The 21447-nt window shown below is 45.4% G+C and overlaps 1 protein-coding gene and 2 long non-coding RNA genes across 8 annotated transcripts in view; 2 read left to right on the forward strand and 1 right to left on the reverse strand.

Annotated features, from left to right (window-relative positions):
* The window catches only part of Serca (ATPase sarcoplasmic/endoplasmic reticulum Ca2+ transporting SERCA), a 54528-nt gene extending 47203 nt beyond the window's left edge, over positions 1-7325 (reverse strand). For 4 of the 6 annotated variants that reach the window (XM_076806674.1, XM_076806670.1, XM_076806669.1 and 1 more), the window contains exons 1-2: positions 6967-7325; positions 2480-2670 (exon numbers count right to left, since the gene is read on the reverse strand). In XM_076806674.1, coding sequence (XP_076662789.1) covers positions 2480-2597 — 118 coding nt within the window. In that variant the 5' untranslated portion in view covers positions 2598-2670; positions 6967-7325. Of the gene's footprint in view, positions 1-2479; positions 2671-3423; positions 3711-5437; positions 5641-6966 lie in introns of those variants that run through there. The other 2 variants (XM_076806671.1, XM_076806672.1) reach the window with 2 other exon arrangements.
* Positions 4384-6202, forward strand: LOC143366004 (uncharacterized). The gene is made up of 3 exons (XR_013084647.1): positions 4384-4706; positions 4779-4883; positions 6051-6202. It is a non-coding gene; the product is annotated as an uncharacterized LOC143366004 (long non-coding RNA).
* A 101-nt stretch (positions 7326-7426) lies between the features above and the next one.
* LOC143366005 (uncharacterized) lies at positions 7427-10573 on the forward strand. Its single transcript, XR_013084648.1, has 2 exons — positions 7427-7647; positions 10379-10573. It is a non-coding gene; the product is annotated as an uncharacterized LOC143366005 (long non-coding RNA).
* The last annotated feature ends 10874 nt before the right edge of the window (positions 10574-21447 follow it).

Here is a 21447-nt window from a genome sequence, read left to right on the forward strand (position 1 = left end):
CTAAATTGTGAGGGATTGCCAGGCTAGGCCGGTGATACCAAGATATTTAAAGTTTAATATTAAGTTAGTTACGCAGGCACGTAAACATATGAATTTTTAAAGTTTCTTTTGACCACCACTGTAGGTATTAACTACGACTGAAGGACTCAATGGTTCTAGGTGAACGGCTCAGTTCCTTTGTCCCACATCTCTGTTTTCAACTTCTAATCCTATAATCAGAACTTTCCCGCGTTTATGGCCGTGCCTAATTTACGGCGCTACTATTTCTGTACTATTGACTATACACTTGGAGCAAAATTTATAACGGCTAACGACCATTCGCACGGGCTATAATTATATTCCTAAGGCAGCACGAGCGCGAAAAGGGCGGAATTCTGGCTGAGGCGTTGGTAATTGGTGTGGACGTGACGTAGGCGTGGTGAACGGTTAAATGAACGATTTAGAATACTCTAAACCAACATGCGGGTACGCGGTAGCTTCAGGTGAAGGACCGTTCTCGATAAACGATAGGATTCATTTGAGCCTGTGCTGTTAATCGGGGGTCAAAGTACCGGCGTTTATCGAACATCAGGTAATTCCATAAATATAGAAGCTAATTCAAAATCGATTAAACACTCGGAAAGTAGGTCGTGCACGTGGAATATTAACAAGTTTCATTTACGGCCGGCGTGTATTTTCAATGGCCACATTGTTCTCGGCATTCAAGGCGTTCTAAAGCTTAGAAACTCTAACATACTCGGAAACTTAGAAGCACGAGTATTAAATCTCAAGGTTAACAGAGCCCGTTAAAAAGAAGCTTCGGTAAACTGATGTCTGGAGGCGGATGATTTCGAAGATGCTCACTGTTTTATTTGCAAAGCGACAGTGTATCGTAGATCGCATACTACGAAAGCTTACGAGTTAATTAATCAATTGAAATTTTTTTATTATCTCTGAAACCACTAGCTTCCGACCACACACACGCTTGCTCGATCCTTTTCCCCCATTTCCAACGAATTCTACCACCCAACGAAGCTCCAGCCCATACTTTGCGCACACCCGGTGTATTTCTTTATTAATATGTTTCTATCGATTTCGCGTGAACGTGCCTCGATTTTCTGCGCTGCTTCAGGTGAGATGCAACGCGGTAGGTACTTTCCGAGTGGTTGTCCATGAATGCCGCGATACTATGATTCAAGGCCATTATTGACAATCTACGACCTACTATTATTTTCAAATGGAACGGAGACACTAATGAGGGAACGAGCACAGGCCACGCAGTTCCTCTGGTTTCGTTCCGTGCCCCACCGATTCCCACGAATTTTCTTTACTGGCGAACACTGCCGCTGAATTCGCCCCGAAGAAGTCGATCCAACGACGTGTATCATTATTTATTGGAGTAGCTTATCACGGCTTTATCAAAGGCGAGCTTAAGCCTCCGATGCTATCGTTCAATACCTTCGACAATCGACGATATTGTTTTCATTGGCACTCGTTTATCGAGTGTAATCGTCGATATTTCGCGGACGTACATATTGTAATAAGGATTGTTTAAAAAATCTCTGCGGGACGAGCACGAACGCCAGCTTTCGATTTTGAAACACGTGGGAATAATAATACGCTCGTGCTGCGTTTGGAATCGGAAAAATCATCGACATTGTCAATACCTGTCTTGTTTGCAGTTCTGGCTTGTTTCCAGAGCTCAGTTATAAGTACGAAGAATATTCCGAATTCCATTCTAAGTGTTCAGCGAACGAAGTATTAGTAATAATAGTTTTCTTGATATCGAAAATAAGAAATCGACTGCTTCCTGATATTCCAGTTATTGTTCGAGCCCTCCCCGACGAGTAGATCTATATTACAGCGTCAGAAGCGCCCACGTGTGTAACTAATCTAATAAGAGATCGTAAAGAATACGAAGATGATTCAAAGCGTTTCGCTGATGCGGGCCATTGAGGAAACTATCGAACACGTGTACCAGTCGACTGGCAGTGGAATGAAGTGGCGGTGGGGATAAGCATCGCGCGTCGTGTACAGACCAATGCTAGGCAAGTAGCTCGATAAATTCACGTTTACCGCGCTACTCAACTTTGCCAGGCGAATGGGTTCGCGACACATAGAAACGGAACTGCGTGGCCGTGCCTGCGAATGGATATTTCGAGGCTCGTGTGGCTTCTCTACCTGCTAAGAAGAAGTACAAAAGCATAATTCCTGCGTTAGGCGAGTCTCGTAACGTTATATTTGCTGGTCAGATAACGGCGTATCACGTGACGTTTAATTAGCCATGTACACAACGGAAACGGGTACTGTTCCTGATAAATATTACGATGGTAAATGCCGCTCCAAGCCTGTAATATATTGCGATACGTTTCCCTTCGTAACGAAACTTTCTCCCTGCGCCGCTACGGAACGGTTCGGTTAATACGTTGAAATCATTGCACGTACGAGCCAACGATGCCGAGTTAAAAGCGCTATCGTGACAAGCATTGTGTTTACTCACCGTTGAGACCGTATTTCTCCTGGTTCCTCTTCACCTGATCGATGGATAATCCTTTGTCGGAGTCGACATTGAAATAATTTGTCACCTCGTCCACGGTTTTGCAATGGCCGTCCTCCATGGTTGCTTCTGTATTAGTACGTCACTAATCTTATCAATTCAATGGTTGTCCACGTTCATTCACACAGTAATTTCTGCAATTCAAACATGCACCTCCAATTAGAACTTAATGAACCGCTGTCGAGATCGAGCATTTACAAAGCATATTGTCTGAAATATTGCCAATCGTATTTCTGTGGCAACTGAAATGGAATGCACGTGAAAGAATGAAGGGAAACTGAAATATCTCGGCGCGCAGATGGCGAAAGGGAATTAGACGAGCGTATGTTGCAAGAAAATAGAACTATAAAGAATTCCATCAACCACACCATGCGAGTTAAGGCGCGAACGACCCTGACGAATTAATATAATAAATCTATGAAACAAACACAGCGAGTCGAGGAAACTTTTCGCGCCAGGGTGATCGAATGTTACGAGTCTGACGCGACTGGAGGCTTATACCCAGAACGGCTTTACTTCGAACACACTCGTGTGCGTTCCAAATGCTTCGCTACGTTTCTTCCACTCGCTATGTCCTAATGGGCAAAGTAATTTAGCATGCAAGGGGTTGATGAAAAAAAAATACTGAATCTCTAATAAACGAAGCCGAGAATCACTTATAAGGGAGACGAGAATAATTTATCGAGATAATGAGAGGACGAAGAGGCAAGGGCGAACGAGGGGCATCGAGAAACGGATGCACCGCGTGCACGCACTTATCGCGATCGCGTCAGGTTAAAAGCTCGTCGAATCGCGAAAGTTCCGCGACCCGTGGACACTCCGTTTCCCCCGGATTTCAAGGAAACTACGAGGCGTGGTAGAGGATTCGATGAGGCGGCGAGACTCACCGAGGAACGAGCACGGGGCGTCCGTCGGGGCGACGTGTCACAGAGAAATTACGTTACGGCTGCCGAATATTTAGGTTAGCTACAGGTCCCTATATACAAGATGCACTCTGGAGCACAGGAAAGAAACAGCTCCAAGGAGGGGACGGAGTAAAAGCAACTGGGCACGGACGAATACTCGTCGGGAGTAATAGTCCTACGGTCGGAGCACGACGTATCACGATGCGCGGGCACAGAAATTCGAGACGCACGTCATTTTCTCGAGCGGAACTATTTCCCCTAAATGCTAAGCGAACCTCCTATTCCGTGAGACTGACACGAACAGCGACTCATCGCGCACGCGCGCCACCTCGCGGAATGCGTCGCCAACAAGTTGAGCGCAGTGGGCCACCGCGCAGTCTGCCAGCGCGCCGAGAGCCGCGTGAAAATATGTCGGGGCACGTCGCCCGCGCACAACGGCTTAACGGGCGATCGTCTACACCGACCTGCCCGGTATTTCCCGTGCACTTTCCCCGAAGCACGCGATCCTCGTGGCCAGCCACGCTCGTCGCGTTCCTGTCGCGCGTATTTCGCCAGACGATCGCCACCATACGACGCGCCGCGCCGCAGGAAAAACGCGCGCGAGTGGCCGCGTAGCGAGAGCATGTGGAGCGATGCCATTGGCTGGACAGCGTTCGTGAAGTATGACGCGCTCGGCTATTTTCAGTTCTTCTGCTAATCTATTTCCTTGGCGCGTATTTTAAGACGTGTTCAAAGGACATCACTATATTTCGTTGTTATGTAACTACTCCGGGCTCTAGGATGCCCCGTTTAGGGGGATTCGTTGGTCGATGTTGAATATCGATCGGACGTTTCGATTTTCAACGCGAACGGGCCCGTGCCAAGCGACGCCGAATAAAATAAATGTTTGTTTAGGCGGCGGTTATGTAACGGCGCCGCCGCCGGGGGCTGCGTGAAATTTTTCAAACTGGTTACGTAACGGATGGGAAGCTTAACCTGTTAACTGGGCAGGACGAACTAACCCGCTCGAATATTGCGTTCTGTTGCCGAACTAGTGAATATATTATCATAGCCGGTATTTATATGGGGGACTACGGGTTAACTTGTGAGTGAACGAATTTGATGAAAACGAACAAGTGAATAGGTTAAGTGCACTCTTACGTATATGGTTCCATTTTCTACTTTGCATTAATGTTATTACTGCTAAGCACATGCACGGAACACCAATCTTTTTATCCTCGTTACTCTTCTACACTACGCAACGCAAGATTAGATTATTTAATGCGGTAATTATGTTAGTTTAAACTCAATCAAACGCATGGTTATTCAAGCACTGTTGAAATGTTACGAATCTACAGAAAACTAACTGGAGTAATCGCTGAAATTATATAACACGAAGAGCTGCGAAAAAAGCAGCGTGGGCTGCAGTGCGTTTGGAACGAACGGATGCTGAGAAAAACCAGGTTTTCTAATAAACTATCTTATTAGTCCTCGGTGATCTTGGAAAGCCAGCGGAGCTTGTCCCTTTTGCTCGACGTCCCCGATCCTCCGATGACACGCAGGCTCGCAGCACGCGAGCGAATCTAAGATATTAATAAGCACCCGCGAAAGTAATCAATCGAACGGTCCCAAACGACGATCGATCGTCGCGCGTTCAAGGTCGTCGCGCGTCGAACCTTCGGATTCGAATCAAGTTCGAGGGTCGCGTCTAGCAAACGCCTAAGCCAAGGTTAGCGCTAAACTTAAGCGTGAATGGAAGTGTAGCGATTGGGGTTACGGTCATCGGAATCGGTCGCTAGCGACAACTCGTCGTCGCGAGCATTCGACGGTTCCCTTTAAGGATCCTCCGTTCTAACCCGACTAAGTCCAAGGAAGAGGAGTCCGGACTCAACCAAACTGACACTTGAGCGGAGCCAACTCACGTTCGACCAACCCTGCTTTGCCGATCGCTATTATCTTCCTACCCTAATTCAAAGCACCCCTAAACACGGAATATTCAAAATTCCCGCCAACTAACCGTTTCGGCGCTAGTGAAGGCGGCTGTCCCGTTGCACCAACAACGAAAATGCGCAAACGATCATATCAGGGAGCGAAGCACGCGCTGAAATGGACAGACGGCTGCGGTTGGTCGCGCAGGACTGACGGAACACTTTGGGGAACCGGTCCGAAACCTGTCCGGACGACCAGCTCGCTCGAACGCCCGGGACGCGACTAGCCGGCCAAATCGCGCGTGCCCCAGCGGACGATTTTAGCACGTCTCTGACGACGACTTCCTAATTATTTTGGCAGAGGTGGCCAGCAGCCACTCTCATTTCTCCCCCTCCCACCCTTTCTACCTCTAGCTAGCCCCTGCCCTGGCTCCACCGCCGCCGCGGCCTCTCCTTATCTCCGTCCTGACTCCTCGTAGCGTTTTTTTTTTATTCTCCAACCACGCGCACCTTTCCTCGACCTTTATCCTCCGCCTCCTCTGTTCCCACTTACGAGTACCGCGCGAAACCGCCGTCGTTTATGATACGGACGAACAAGGGATTCGGTCGAGATTCATTCCCGTTTTGGAATAACGATTACGCTGATTAAATTGTTTAAACTACTCGATTGCAGATCTACACGATTGCTTCTAACTCTTGCAGGTTCCCTCGGCAGATCGGTCAGCGTGTACGCGGCCAAGGGATGAGTCATTTAAATTGAAAAGCCAGCGAAAACGGGTAATGCCAAAATATTGTTAGGTAACCGACTGGCGGTGATATAATATTCGAATCCTTGCGGCGCGCCGGAATCGTTTCTATTTGAAGACGGAGATGCAACATGGTGGACGGGGCTATAAAGATAGGAGATGTAGTACGTTTGTTGGCAAACAAGTAGAGGTCGTGTTTGTATGTAACGTGAGCCTCACATCGACACGTCCGATGAAGCAATGCGCTATGTTAGCCTGGCCCGATACTTGGCCACGCTACTCTAACTTCGACCGAGCTAACGACGCTTGACGTCGGGGCATTAATATACATCACTGGATACAAACTGGTATCGCAACGTTAATTTAAAAAAAAAGAAAAAGAAACAAATACTCGTCGCGTGTACATAAATGCGACCGCGAGAAGCTAGTAGATCTAACCGATCGTCACGGCAGCCTCCCCTCGGGAGCTATCCTCCAACGATTGCCAAGGAAATTCAATCTCGACGAATCTTATCGAGCCTTAATCCTTCGCGAGCGTTACGACATACTTTTTCCCTAAAGCGGGGAGTTCGAAGGGTTGCTTCCCGGTGTTCCGAATCTATCTTCAGCGAAGAGTCACTGGGCACAGTCTCGAGGTGGAATGACGATGTTAGTCGCAGATACGTAGGATCTCTCGTAATCCACACTACAGTCCACCGCTAGTCCCTCATAGCTTATCTCGGTCGCACAACACTTCTCGGCTCTCCACGTCCGATCCTCCCCCTTTCCTCGGCGCCTTATCCTCCAGTTAGTTCACACTGTGTCGCGGCAAGTCATCACAGAACACTTGACTCACGGCGGTTGCCACCGGCGCTCGCGGCAAGCAGACTTACCGATCCGTCCTTCGGCCGGGGCCCCTGCTTTGGTCTCCGATCCTGAACCCCCTCGGTCCTTCTCCCTGCTCGTTCGGTCGGGCCGGCACCGCTGGTCCCGGGTCGCACTTGCTCGAGTGGCGGCGCGAATCCGCGCGTTACGGTTATGTAAAACTGGCGAGGAGGCGCGTGTGTCACGCACCGTGCAACTTTGGCTCCCTGGTTCCACCGTTTACTCCTCCCTGAACATCGCTCGGGACGCGTCGATCAGAAGCCCTTATTTACTCTTTACATGAAGGGTGAGAGGGCGAGGGAAACAACAAACAAACAAACATCCAAAAAGGGCAACGCCTGCGCTGCTGAACGACACGAAGCGACGAACCGCCGCCGAAATTCCTTTAAATAGTCCGTAGGCGTCGCTACCTGGCGGCGAGACACCGAACGAGGGAAAACTCTGGCCGGAAGCCAGTGGTCCCGGCACAGCCTCCCCGGTGACTGTCGTCGCAGTTTTTTCGATTTAACCTTCGGATCCGCCGAGGCGGCCACGCTCGCCACCGGGACGCTGCGCGTCGCTCGTCGTCCGCGGCGATCGTCGGCAAGGATCGCGGCAAGCGGAGCCTCCTGACGGTTCTCCAAGCGACTTCCGGGGCCGCACCGTTCTCCGAGCGCCACCCCCCCGCGAAACAAACGGCTCGCAAACGGGTACGAAGTGAATTTTACGTTGGAAAATTTGTACTTATTATACCGACGGGTGAATTTTATTTTTCTGGATGTTGAGCTTTCTGGGATTCCTTCGGGGGAGTATTATTTGGTTACCGTAATAGTGGAGGAGTTTGGCTTTTTCAGTGTTTGGTATCAGCACCATGGGTGATAAAGGCAGCGTGTATTTTTAATTATGCTTTTAAGGTAGCTTTATTGTTTTGGGTGCTTTATGGAAGGATGCTTTAAATGCAGATTGGAATTGAAACGAATGGCTAGGGGATGCGTTATCGTGTACTTTTTTGGGACAATGCTCTTATTAGAAGCGCTCAAGGTAGAAATTTTTGTTAAGCTCGAAAATAGGCGGTTGGCGCCTGTCCAAATGCGATATCAGCTACAACCTCGAAGACAATCTATCGGCTGCGATCCCGACCGGGCGAACTTGCCCTGAGAAATTTGTTATTCGGCCCGTTTCGGGACACATCATTTATTTTATCACGCCGAACATGGCTTAGCTACGAATTAAGCTCCATCGTTTTATTCTGTTATTGTCTGGGCTGACGTGCGCGCACGCGGCGGCGAACCTTGATCGCCTCGTGGAAACTACAAATCCGTTACATAATTATCGTTCCTTTCGCGTCGCTTGGTCCAACTTAAAATAACACCCCGCTGTCTCCGTGTTCGCTGAATTCGTAACTTTTTCGCGTATCTTATAAGCGTGTTTCTAAGAGGACTTGTATTAAGCACAGTTTTCCTTCGGGGTAACGCGAAACAGTTATTATTCCGCCATCTGTTAATATTAAGGGGTTCTGCTCAGTCAGCTTTCGAAAACGAACGCGATTTTCAAGAATTTCTTGTGGAATATCTGCTGTATCTTTTATTACAACTATTCGCTTATTTTAAAAGTACATATATGCAGCAATTCTCAGGAATTTTTTTTATACCAAAACATTAAAAAATGAGCGAATAACAGCCATTCTCGCGAAAGCTGTGTTGATTTCGGCGAGCAAGATATTTCGGAAACCACTGTGTCGATTGGCTTAAACTTTTGCAGACTTCTTTTATGTACCAAAGACTAGTAGATGAACGAAGGATTTTTTATTTTAACAAAAACTGTATTTTTAATTAACGAAAAACGAACGATTCAGACATCGGAAAAGCGTGGTTTTGCGTCAAACGGCCGCCATTTTGTCAAAAACCAACTTTTTGAGAAAGCCTTCGTTCATCTACTGAATTCAACCATATATTAACAGAATGTTTTTGAATTTTTAATTTTAGCTGATCCGGCTCAGAGAAAACTTGCTCACCGCACAGCGCCTTTATCAAAACAGTTTCCGCGAGAATGGCTGTTATTCGTTCATTTTTTAATGTTTTTCTATAACAAAATTACTGAGAGTTGCTGCATATATGAACTTTTAAAATAAGCGAATAGTTGTAGAAAAAATATACAGTAGATAATCCACAAAAAATTCCCGAAAATCGCGTTCTTTTTCGAGAGCTGACTAGCCATAACCCCTTAATCAATTAAACAGAAAAATCTTTCGTACAGATAGCGACCCACCCCCGTTACATCCGCGGTAGCTTAACAATAATACGTTCGCAACCCTTGACTTCCAACCACAAGCTCCTCCCCGCTAATACAGCCCAAACCCCTGCCTAGCAATTTCACTCGAAATTCAATCAAAAGCAGAATTCATCAACCGTAGCACGTGACCAGAATCGCCTTGCCACTTTGCTCCAAAGCGTTCTTGATTCAAAGATCAGACGGGTCACGGATACAACTGAAATGAAGCGAAACCTACCGCAACGTAGCTCCTAAAATCTCCCAATTCTCTACCACCCATTTGCGCAGAAATATAAGAGTACAACAGGTGAATATAAAATAATTGAGCGCTTTAAACATTGAAAATTTACATCTGAAAATTATCAAAAAAAAAAAAACAGAAGCAAACCATCATTCATTATCTGAAAGAGGTGTATCAAGGTCGTGGGCTCGTTGAAGGATTAAGGGGTACGCCACCCTGAGGCGCTCGAAACAGCACTAAACTAGACGAATTTTTTTTACTGATACCATGAGGTTGAAAATTATTTATTTTTTTCTTATGGGTAGAGCATGTATTAGTGCATATATTGTATAAATACTGTACAAAAATATTAAAAAATGACCGAGTTATTTATTCTCCCGCGAAGCTCGTCCGCCGTTACACGCGTGACTAACCTAACAAATTATAACGAACATGTTCGTCTGAAATCAAAAACCCGATGATTTTCGTGTTCCTTAATAAAATACCTACGACGTAGCATAGGGATTTGAGAAGAAAAAATTTATTGCACAAATGAGAGCAAAGTGAAAAAAATTATACGCTTTTCACATGAAAAAACGAATTTAAACCATTAATTATATACGAATGGGGTATAGGATGGAAAAACTGATACGCTACATCGTAGATAATACCATTAAGAATATGCGTGCCAAGTTTGAACTCAATCGGACAAATAGTTTTGGAGATATTTGATAGGTCATCTTTGAAAATGTAGTTTCGAGAAAAACGGAAAAGAAGAAAAGTAGAATAGTAGCTACCTGCTGCGGAATATCGACATCCGCGCCTCGTTGAAAGCCTATAACTCGGCTATATTGAGGAATTTTTGCGTCTACAATGACTTAGATTATTCTTAAAACTTCGCGTAACAAGAAAACGCAAAGGAAAAAAAATCGTGTTTTCAAAACTTTCAGGGTGGCGTAACCCCTTAAACTGAACACGTTTCCAGCGCCGGTACTGTCGAATTGGCAGGGACGCGAGAAGACAACGACCCGAAGCCTCGATCGGAGTCGCAACACGAGTCGGCGCGGCGATTTAATTCACGACCTGGTTACAAGTTTTCCAGCCAGTGCAGCGCGCCAGGAGCGTCCTTCCGCGCACAGGAGCGGTGAGGAAGCGTCAGCCGCCCACGCGACGGCGCTCGAACGGCTCGCGTACAAGAGGCTGCAAGAAGGAAGAGGTGCGCCGGCCGGTCAACGTTCTGCTCCGCGCTGCGGATTCTAAATACATTTAATATACGGCCACGTTCCACCCTCGCGTGTCGCCCGCGAAACGCGGGGGCCCGCGTTAAATCCGTTCCGTCCAGGCCGGCCGATCCGCGCACTTTCGCGCGGAGTTTATTACGCGGGGCGGGATAAATTGAAAGTAAATATATTAGCGGGCGATTTAAAATAAACGCCGAGGAGCGGGCGACGTCACGAGGGAACCGCCTGCGTAGGTATTCTCGGAGAACGGTGTGCATGCACAGCTCGTGGCAATTCAAGGCGACGACCCTCTTCAGTCTTCGAATTAAACGATTGTTTGATCGTACTTGTCAGAGGGCACGATCAAAACAACCCCCCACGATTCACCCGTTCGTGTTTCGCGCAGGAAACGCGGCTCCAAGACAACCGGGTCGTGGGAACCGGCTGACAGGTTGCCTGCGCGAAGGGTTCGTAAGATCGGCACCCCTCTCATTAAGGCGAGTGAAAATAGACGTCGTTATTTCGCCGCTAACTCGAAGTCGCGGTTCAAAGTGTGCCTGCTATTTTTAGGTAAAACATAAAGCGTTACGTAAAAGTAGTCGATATACCGACGTTCCGGGACATGGTTAGAGGAGAACCATTCCTTCTTTCACCGCGCTGCGGGATTTCGAGGTGGATCGGTGAAATCGCTGCTCGAGAGGCTTTCGTGTGGTGCGCGGAGGGGCATTGTGTGCAGAAGTGGAGAAAGAAATGGGGGAGGTAATTGGTTCTGTTAATTTTATTGGTGGATCTAACGATTAGCTGGTTGATATTTTCGGGGAATCGATAGGTTACCAAATTGTTTTATCCTTCGCGGTCACACGGGGTGTATCGCACCTCAGGCAAATTTCGAAGTTTAAATGTCGCGATTTTACGAATTCAAAATGAATTTAGAGCTTAAGGGGTCGTTCCGGTTAGACGGGTTGAAAAATCCATTTTTTTCAAATATTTTTTTAAGTAGGGGAGACCGGTGCAAAGCGGGGATGAAAAAGTTTGAAGTCGAATAAAATTTTTCCCTTTCAATAAAAATGTGTGAAAATAGATTTATAATATAATTTGAACTTTATTATTCATAAGTGACGAATTGCAGTTCTTAAAATTAACTTAAAGTATATTAAATTTCAACTTGAAAAGAAAATGCCAAAACCACCACTTTACCCCATATAAGTGAGCTACTATCTGGGGTAAAGTTAGCTGAAATAAAATACGAGTTTTAATGAAGGATGTAATTATAAAATTAACTTTATTGGAACTTTTAAACTATTTAAACTATTTTTTAAAAAATATATTTCCATTCCATTTCCATTTTTCGATATCTGTGGTAATACACACATTTATTACGTCACCACAATTTGTAAATATATTCTACTGTTAAAGAAGAAATTAAGAAAGCTCATTTTACCCCGAGGTTCACTTTGCCCCGGTCTCCCCTGCATATCCTCAAGAATGTACTGTTAAATTTTCATGGAAAAATTCCGATTATTTTAGCTTCTACAGAGGCATTTTGTACGGAGCGCAGAGGCTTGGCCTCTATAGATGAAAACTTTGAACATGCTTTTCTCGAAACGTCATTTTTTTCACATCGTGAAGATAACGTCTCAAAATCTATCGAACCAATTGCTTTATAAATTTTACTGCTTATTCTGCACGCCTATGGCTCTCGCAGGGACTACAGCCAAGTATTTCCATTGAGTCTAACCTACTTTTAAAATCGAAAATAGCAAAAGAAAAAAGTCGAAAAACATTTTTCTTGCATTTTACCCACCATTTTACTAATTTTGGAGATTATTACTAATTATTATTAATTTACTAATCACTAATTATTACTAATTATAGTCCAAGCAATAGCCACAGTCATACTGATCAAGAATCTGGATATTTGTGTTCAGATAACTCTAACAGCTGAAACCAGACTTTTTAAACATGTCATCAAGACCGCTTTCAAAAGCGTTTTAAAACCAATAATGTTATTACTTTTATATTTCTGATTTACTGTAGAAATGTAGTTTACTAAATAGAAAAAAGTTACAGTCCATTACTAAAATTATTTCGTCGCAATCAATTCGGAATGACCCCTTAATATTAAAATTTGATGATTCGTGGAATTTTAACAAAATTAATTGCTTCGTTCCACAACTATTTTTTTATCTACAAATTTCATCATACGAAAGTTACATTTCTAGAAAAAGATTAATATAGAATAATTGTACGAGTATTACGAATGTACAAATTACCACTCAAAAGTCAAAGCTTCAAAACTACGAAAATCCTAAAAAAAAATGACGTTGGGGTGCAGGTCCAAATTTTTTAAATAATTGACTGAAGACGATTCGCAAAGGAGTTCTTCAATCGATCGTGACGTAAAGGCAGCCCGGAATTCGTTCACCCGATAAGCATTAAAGCGATCATCAAGCTGTTCCTCGGTGAATCAATCCACGGTTTAACATCCCCCGCGCAGCCACTTTTACGGGCTCGTTTTAATAGCGCGAACGAGCTCCCCACCCGGCGATACTTTATTAAGCGGAACACGTGTTCCGGCGAGCTTTGATTCGACGCTAACGTGAATTTCATCGGCGGTATCCTGAAAATAGAGCGCGTTAGCTTCAAACAGCCCGCGCCGCCGGGCCGAGCCCTATTTATTTACGGACGTTTTTATAAATGAAGTGCTAAACACCGGTGACGAGACAGCGTGTCAGGTCGAGTGATCGATAGAGCATAACATGCCCGGGGCTGATTCTTGTCAGTCCAGGCGCAAAAAAAGCGAAGGAGAAGAAAAGAGGAAGAGAAAGAACGATAAGGACCGTATCCATCATTCCGCGCTATCGAAGAATTATTAGCCCTCCGTTCCAAATGGGACAAATTTAAATGGAAAAGTGTGCGCTTCGAGGGGGAGCGTGAAGGTGAGGGATCGTCGGTGCTCGCGGGACACGGGGACCGCCGAGTGCAGGAGGAAAATACGGTAGCGGCGGCTTCTCAGCTCGGGCCAACAAATCACGGGCGGCGCGGCGGGAGAGACGGCCATGCGAGATTTAGGGACGGGCATCGGGAGGATCAAAGTTGAGATTTCGGATGACAGATAGGGGTTACGAGGGGCAGAGCGCGCGAGATACGTCTATTCTGGATTCTGGCAACAATAATGCCTCCCAGGGACAGCGAGTGGATCGGTGCGTAACACGCGCGCATAGTACCGCGAGCAACTAATGACGCGCCTCGTACAAAGGCCGCCTGGTTCTAATTTCGTATTATCCTGCCGGTTGCCTAAAAATATATATGCCCGCGGGACGCGGGTACGTTCACTTTTTAACGAGGAAGCGGCAGCGGGTCTTCGGTGTGTCGTGCTGTCCGTCAACGGGCGGTTATTCTTCGGGGAACAGGCGTGAACGATCACCGAGGTGGAGGATCTGTGATGGAGGAGCCCGTGGTGCCTCCTAGATCTCCAGAACCGCCGGCGACCACACTGGTGGCCAAAAGAAACTTTAACATTCACTCTTTTTCTTTCGCACGCCTGCGTGACAAACTTAATGTTATAGTGGGATCCGCGCGTTGCGGTGGTGTCACTGGTCTACTTTCGGTACCCTCTTAATATGTGTGAGGGAAATTTGGAGATATAATTCTTTGTAATAAAACCACTTTGTTTCTGTTAGCGTTCGCAGTTTAAACTCCCTCTTGATTAATATTGTAGGGGAATAAGAGAATCAGTTGGGGTGTCTGGTATTCAATTTTTGAAAAAGGAAAGCTTCAAACTTAGAGCACTGTAAGCAGATGGCTATAGGCTTCCATATAATTCGCTTTTTTTCTTGGAGTACTTATGTTTATGAAGACATATACAGGGTGTCTTTTCTGTACTTGGCGTCGCGACGCTACCGCGTCTCTAGATCTTTGACAAGATAGAAACTTGCCCGAGCTTCCAATCATAGTCAGTTATGCTATGAACGTGTACGCAAAAGAGCTACTGGATCGGCGCAGCAGTTTTCGAGATATGCAAACACCCGTCTTGAAAAACTCTGTTTCGAGAAAAAAGGGTTTAAAGTTTTTACAGACAATATATTATTACTATAGTGTCTTACGGAAGGCACTACCTTAGGACCTCTAGGTACATCTCTGCTAATATTTCGAATTTCAAAAAGTCGCTTTGCAGAAATATTTGTCACACCACAAACTACGAGATAAAGCAAAAAAAAATTGTTTTACCATCTACACTAGAGTAGGGAAGAACCAGGGTTGGTAGGGCAGTTTTTCAGTTTTTGATTTTTAATAAATTATGTGGACGAAATATCATTAAACCGGTCAGTATATTTGATAGTGCATACATTTGGCTATCTGATTAAATTATCAATGTTGACTCAATGTGATAATAATTAAGGTATTTCAATGTTTTTCTAACACCTTGCATGCTGCTCAACCACGTCCATGATCGGGGTTGGTTGACTTACAGTATGGGGTAGATTGACTATAGATACAATCAGTTCAGAAAACGTTATTAGTAATTTATCTCAATGGTAATAAAATAACACAATGTCACAAGAGTTGTTTCATTACAAAATACTAATTTCTTCCTTTCATATTTTAACGATAAACTGAAAAAAATTCAACTTAAACATAAATAAATTTAAACAAAAAATAAAAATCGCTTTATGAATAACAAAATAACCTTACCGATCATTTTGACTTCAATAATCTATACAACCTTCAATTATTAATGTATAAATAAAAATACTATGTCAATAGATAGTCTAATAAACAAACTTTAAAATAGTCCTTTAACATTTATTCTATTGTAACCGTATAGAGCGTGAAAAAATAAAATCTTTAAAAAAATATATTTACTCCACTAGTCAATTTTTCGACAAACGCTGACCACTGTTAAAAAAACGTGCGATCGCGGGGTGGGACATAAATGCATGTCATAGTAGAAGTGACTTCTTTCTACGGTGAATCTTTCCGCAGTAGTGCATATGTCGGTTGCAAAGTTATTAACAATTAGTCAATCTACCCCTTGAGACAACCAGCCCCGGTCTCCCCTACCCCCTTAAGGTTTGTTGAGTACACAGTTGTCATCCCCCTTTAAACGGAGCAACCTGTGTGACCCAAATTTCCCATGCAAAGGATCGAGCCTCTAACACCCCTCATTCCTCCGTAGCCACGTTCAAATCATACAACTCCCAATCGTCCCGCATGCTCCACCCTCTTTCATCCCCAGCATCCCAAGTATCCATCGGCCATTCCCCGCCGCCCGTGTCGACAAGCGTGCACGCGCTTGTGAACACGTTCAAAGACAACAACGGGTCTTTGGCTCAGCGTCTTGCGTCACAACGGCGACATTCTTTCCGGCAGGAAGTCTGGGACACGGAGTCAACGCGTCTGTCAAGCGAGCTGACAGCCGCGGATCAAGAACGATCGGACCGCGGCTCCAACCTCCCCCTCTCCGTTCCTGTCGGCTTTTCAGGGTTAACGGGAACACTGGCGGTCGCTTATATAAAAAAATCCACAATGCGCCAAGCACCATCGGTGTCTAGTTATAAAAGCGTCGCGGGAAAAGTCCGGCCCCCTCCTCCCTGCCGCGGTGCACGTTCATTACCCGCTCCACGCCTTTCTACGCGCGCCTCGCTCGTGTAACTCGCGGTGCGGCTTGCTCTTAGGTGCTTACGACCTAAACTAAAAATACTAGTGGGGGTCCGATCAACGGCCAACTGGGCCAGTGAAGTAACCGTAGCTCAACGTCCCAAATATAGTCCGACATCTCTACATAGCGGCTACCGATAGTTGGCATCCGGCGGCAAAGCGTGCAAGACCAGCGGAGAGTATAATAGCGGCTGTCACCACCGATCCCCTAATGACATGCCTATCGTTGGACCACTCGCGCCGATCCTCCGCTCTGACGTCTAATTCTGGACACGATTTTCGTATTACCAGCAATTCAACGAGGAATCCCGAGCATTCCATTGAGCCTGACGAGTCCTATTTTAAGGACGCTTGGTGCTGTCGCGCGTTACCAGTTCGGATGGGTTGTATCGTTTCTCGAGGGTAGAGGACCAAGGTCTCCGGTGACAGCTCGCTTTTGGGTTAGCGTGTAGTCGGGCTGCTCGGCTACTATTTCTGTGGGTTCCTTTGTGACCGAGCATTATCGAAATAAAAAATGATTTAAATAACGTATCGGATAAAAGATCAGCCGAGGTATCTTTATTCGACGGGTGACGAATGCAATTTTAATCTTTCATTAGAACCCAACATTTTTATTTCAATAATTATTTGCCTATCTCTGCTTCATCACCGGGGATTAATTGAAGCATCTTTGTGGAAAAGAAATAAGGATAGATACTGGTTAAATACTTTACTCTCTCTCTCTGATTCGCAGCTTGATTTATTCCCGCGAAAATTGTTTAAAATTAAAATTAAAAATCATTTTCTGAGGGATAGGTACATCCCTCAGAAACGACAATAGTCGTTCGTAAAATATTAGGACACCCACTTTTTCGTTGAAGGGTTTCATTGAATTTATTAAACGATTCTAACGAATTTTACTCTATTTGGTATTTCAAATTAAAAACAAATGTTACAGTTCGCGCAGACACAGCAGGTGTGCTAATGCTTACGAGCCGTAGCGTACGCGCAGCCACCGAAACGCCTAGCATCCTTTAAGTCCGACCCATCGAACGTCTTAAAATAGTTCAAAACCGCCTGCGGCCCCTGCATCGGAGCAAAGTTATCGAGTCGAAAAATCAATTTTACCGGGGGATCTTTTCGCCGACGTGTCCCGCTGCCAGGAACTTAATTTTGCGGCACCGCGGTGCCCGCACCAGCCGCTACTTCGCGGGCAAGCCAGTGCCAAGTGTCGTACGCTAGCGTGCGCTTTGTTTTAATTCCATCCCCGACGACACGTGGAAGGGTTATAAATAAAAGGCGCGCGACTGTTTGCGCGCCGATATTGTCCGGCGACGACGATACCGAGAAAGTGATCGTGGACGTTCGCATCGTACGCCCCGGCGTCGACCGAAGTGTCAGCGGGCGTGACGGGACCCACTTCACCCCGAGGTATCGGTAAATCGTGCAAGGGTTGGCGACGAGGGAGGAACTTCGGGTCAGCTCTGAAGGAAAATCCAATATAAATAACACACGTCATTTATATAGAATATATAGATCCCTTTTTTTTCTGGGTTACGAGCCTTTCGCTTCACTGTGCAACGCTTTCAGGGACACTGACTTTCATGGAATATAAAAATGGCGACGACTGACGAACAAGCTGACTTCGAATTCGATTACTCTGTAATTATTGAAAATTTCACTGCTTCCACAGAAGTTGCATCCTACAATTTCATCTTCGCAAACTTCTTAAGGCGCAGAGGGTGTGCCGCAAGTAGATTTATATTCAGAGACAAAGTTTTTCAACGTTCCATGAATCTCGCGCTTAACAGAGTTCGATAATTTCACGCGAAAGAGCAGAAAGGCCAGAACCAGATGGGCTTCGTTCGCAGCCTGTCAGCTGCCACGTGACGTCCCTCGCGGAGGAAGCAACGAGGAAGCGAAACGGAAGAAGAGGGGAAGAAGAGACCGCCGAGGAGCCAGCGTAACCGCGGTTGGCGAGAAGTCAGCAATTACGCTTATAGAAATGCATACGCGAGCCGCCTCCGCGAAGCGAGGATCATCCCCCTTTAATTCCCATACAGCCCCGTTAAAGCTCTCCTTCGATGTCTGCCGTTACGAAGTCGCGATGGGAAACAACCGGGTCCCAATATATAAAAGGAAAGGAAGAAGGAAAGGGTGCTGGTAGGGTCTGCCGCAGCCTTTCGTTGCGCGTGCTTACGCCTGGATGAAAGGCGCTGGGGAAGTCTATTTTTACGGAGTCTGTCTGTAATCAAGCACGTGGCAACTGGAGAAGGTCCATCCGCCCTTATCGGACCCATCCTCTACCATTTTGCCCTATATAATTTACGATACGCACATCCCTATACCTGTTTCACAGAGAGGCCAGTGCGCCAGGCTCCGTAGCTGACGGAGGTGGCCAAGTTAAGCCTGGGCGCGCACTGTCCACTTTGAATAATAATACGTCTTTACTTCGCCACCAATTTATGGCACACTAGGGTACAGTTAATTCAATTACGCCTGTTTCCCTTTCGTGGTGCAATGATTCAGCAAGATGCTGTTTTTAAAATCTTACCCTGATTAACTTACACAATTTATCTGTATGCTTATACTTTCCCTATGTAGGTATGTAGGTCGCGGTAGATTTTTTCAAATTTATTCGTGTTTCCAATAAGACGATTACTTTCCCAATGTCAAAACTGTTTGAGGGGTCTCCCTACTTTGACGGCCTGAAATGGAGCGAGATATTTGGGATTTTTTTTAAGAAAAACCCTCAAATTATGTTCATTGAAAATTTTATGCCTATATTTGTACATATTTAGGTAACATTAAAAAAAAAATTAATAACAAAAAACGGTGTACCTAAAAGTTTAAACGCGTTTTTCTCAAAACGATGTTTTCGAATTGGGTAGCATGATATCTTAAAATCCAATCACCCGATTTACTTCAAACTTGGTATATATCTTCAGTAGATGTCCCATTCTCGTTGCTATTAAAACTAAGTCGGTTTTTGCAAAATTAGACTGTTGCGACTTAAAAAAACAGCGAATCGTTTTGCAGAAATCGATGTCTGTTTTAAGCGCTGCCATTTTTTTTTTAATTTTCAGTATTTCTCATTTAATCTAATTCAGTCGACCGCCACACTCATACAGATTACAGAAATGTAAAAATCTTCTATTTCAGACAACTACAACGGCTGATTTTATGCTAACAGTGCGCATATGAATTTCATAAGGCGCTCTATTCGAAACACCATAACTCCGGATGTAACCACTATTTTTGCATACAATTTTTTTTTAATATTCTCTAAAGATTGACAAATAAAGTCACAAAGCTGGAAGTAAATATATTTAACGGACTTGTTTTAAAAAATTCTCAAAGTTCGCATCATTTTCGTCCGTCAAGGTAGGCGATGTTGAATAGAAGGCCTCTCTCATTGGCGCCTTAAACCAGTAAAAGGAAAAAAAAAGAGGCAGTTCAGTGGATAGTACGCAAGCGCATCTAGAGTCCTGCGAATACTTCGCTTTGCTCGACTTTTTTGCCGACAGGCAGAGCAGTGTCGGATTTGATTACTTTATCGAGTCGACGAGCAGTTCTGGGCATCGAGTAGACACCGATTAAGCTGTCGATGGACAAGAAGTTGATAGGATTGCGGCGGGGCTTATGGAGGTGGCGAACTCGTACGATCGTGCCTCGAGATGTGGAGCAAAATTCGTTGGCAGACGTTCACGATAGGCCGAAAGCTTGCGGCGTTGTGCGAGCAAACGACAGGTATTGTCCGCGGTCTTAAATTATTCAACGTTCCCTGCCACCGGCGGGAATCTTTGGCAGGTTCCGAGCAACGCGACGTCGAGGAAACGCAGAAAACTCTCATCTATCATGTCGAAACGCGTTACGCGAAAATAGTCGCAAGGATACACCGAGGTCGGGCTTGGCGAGCGTGGACGCGGACGACGTCAAGGGTGCGCGGGATTATCGGGACGCGTACACGAGCCGCGGAACCACGCCACCATAATGGACAGCGTATTAGCTCGGCGCAGAAGAGTTCGTCCGCATTATTCAGCCGAAGTCTTTATCCGAAGTGAAAATATGTTAAAAATGCTTTTAATCGAGGTATGCGCTTCCCTTGGCTGTCTGTCACACCTTGCCATGTTCCTGCTGAAGGTCGCATCATATAACAGTGAGCGAACGAAATTTGCACCGCCCTAATATAAGTCCTCTTTATAATTCAAACGAGCAGAAGCTCGCTGAGTGTTTTCTCACCACCCCTTAGAATAATCATACATTTTCGACCTATTTTTTCTCGTAGAATCGCCACCCAATGCACGAAGCGTCGGAAGTAGGGATTTCCATGGCAACGCTGGCATTCTTTAATGCGCTAACTTTGAATTAGGTGAATATTTACCTCTCGATGTACTTTCAATGAAAATCGGTAATTGACGTCGAACTTTTAGCTGTTGGTGTAAATCTAGGCTACCTAAGGGGAATATGTGCGAGCTATAAAGTGTGGAATCAGGGATTTAGGAATGGTGTGCAAATAGATTGAGCTGCGTGGCATGTTGAGCGATCACTCGAGGATAGTACCGTTCATGTGCACACAGGGTAATTAATTACTAGAACACTACCCCCTCCCCCCCCCCACAGTAGGTATGTTCAAAAAGTTCCTCCACGAGGAGACTCATAAAAATCGTCTTTTGTCGAAGCGAGACGTTGCCGGTTTGAGCAAGATGAATGTGCTGGGAAGTATTTATAATTCCACGTAACAGTAAAAGTTTGAATTATTTTCGTGCTCTTTCCTGATCGAAGAAGACGCAGCACTCTGCAGAACGTTTAAATATCCCGGTCGCACGCGCGCAAGTTTATTACGTGACATCCGAGCGACAAAATAATCTCGAAGCGATAAAGCGTGGCTGAACTTGAAACGGTCGCGGTTCGGGAGAGAAATCGAGCTCCATCGATTCGATCCGTCGCTGCTCCGCGATCTATTCTCTAAGAGCAACGTCACCCCGCTGGTCAATGACGTCTCAACATTTCTTTCCCGAGAGAACCGTGACGTCGCGATACATCCTTGAAAGAGGCGCTATTATGGCCGGTCAAGCCTACGCTCTAGGCCAGGGGCTAGGCTAGGCTATTTCCGCTATTCAGCTTATGGACAAAAATAGTCCTAGAGAGCTTTCGAC

This window comes from Andrena cerasifolii, chromosome 2, assembly GCF_050908995.1.
Source record: "Andrena cerasifolii isolate SP2316 chromosome 2, iyAndCera1_principal, whole genome shotgun sequence".
Lineage (NCBI taxonomy): Eukaryota > Metazoa > Arthropoda > Insecta > Hymenoptera > Andrenidae > Andrena > Andrena cerasifolii.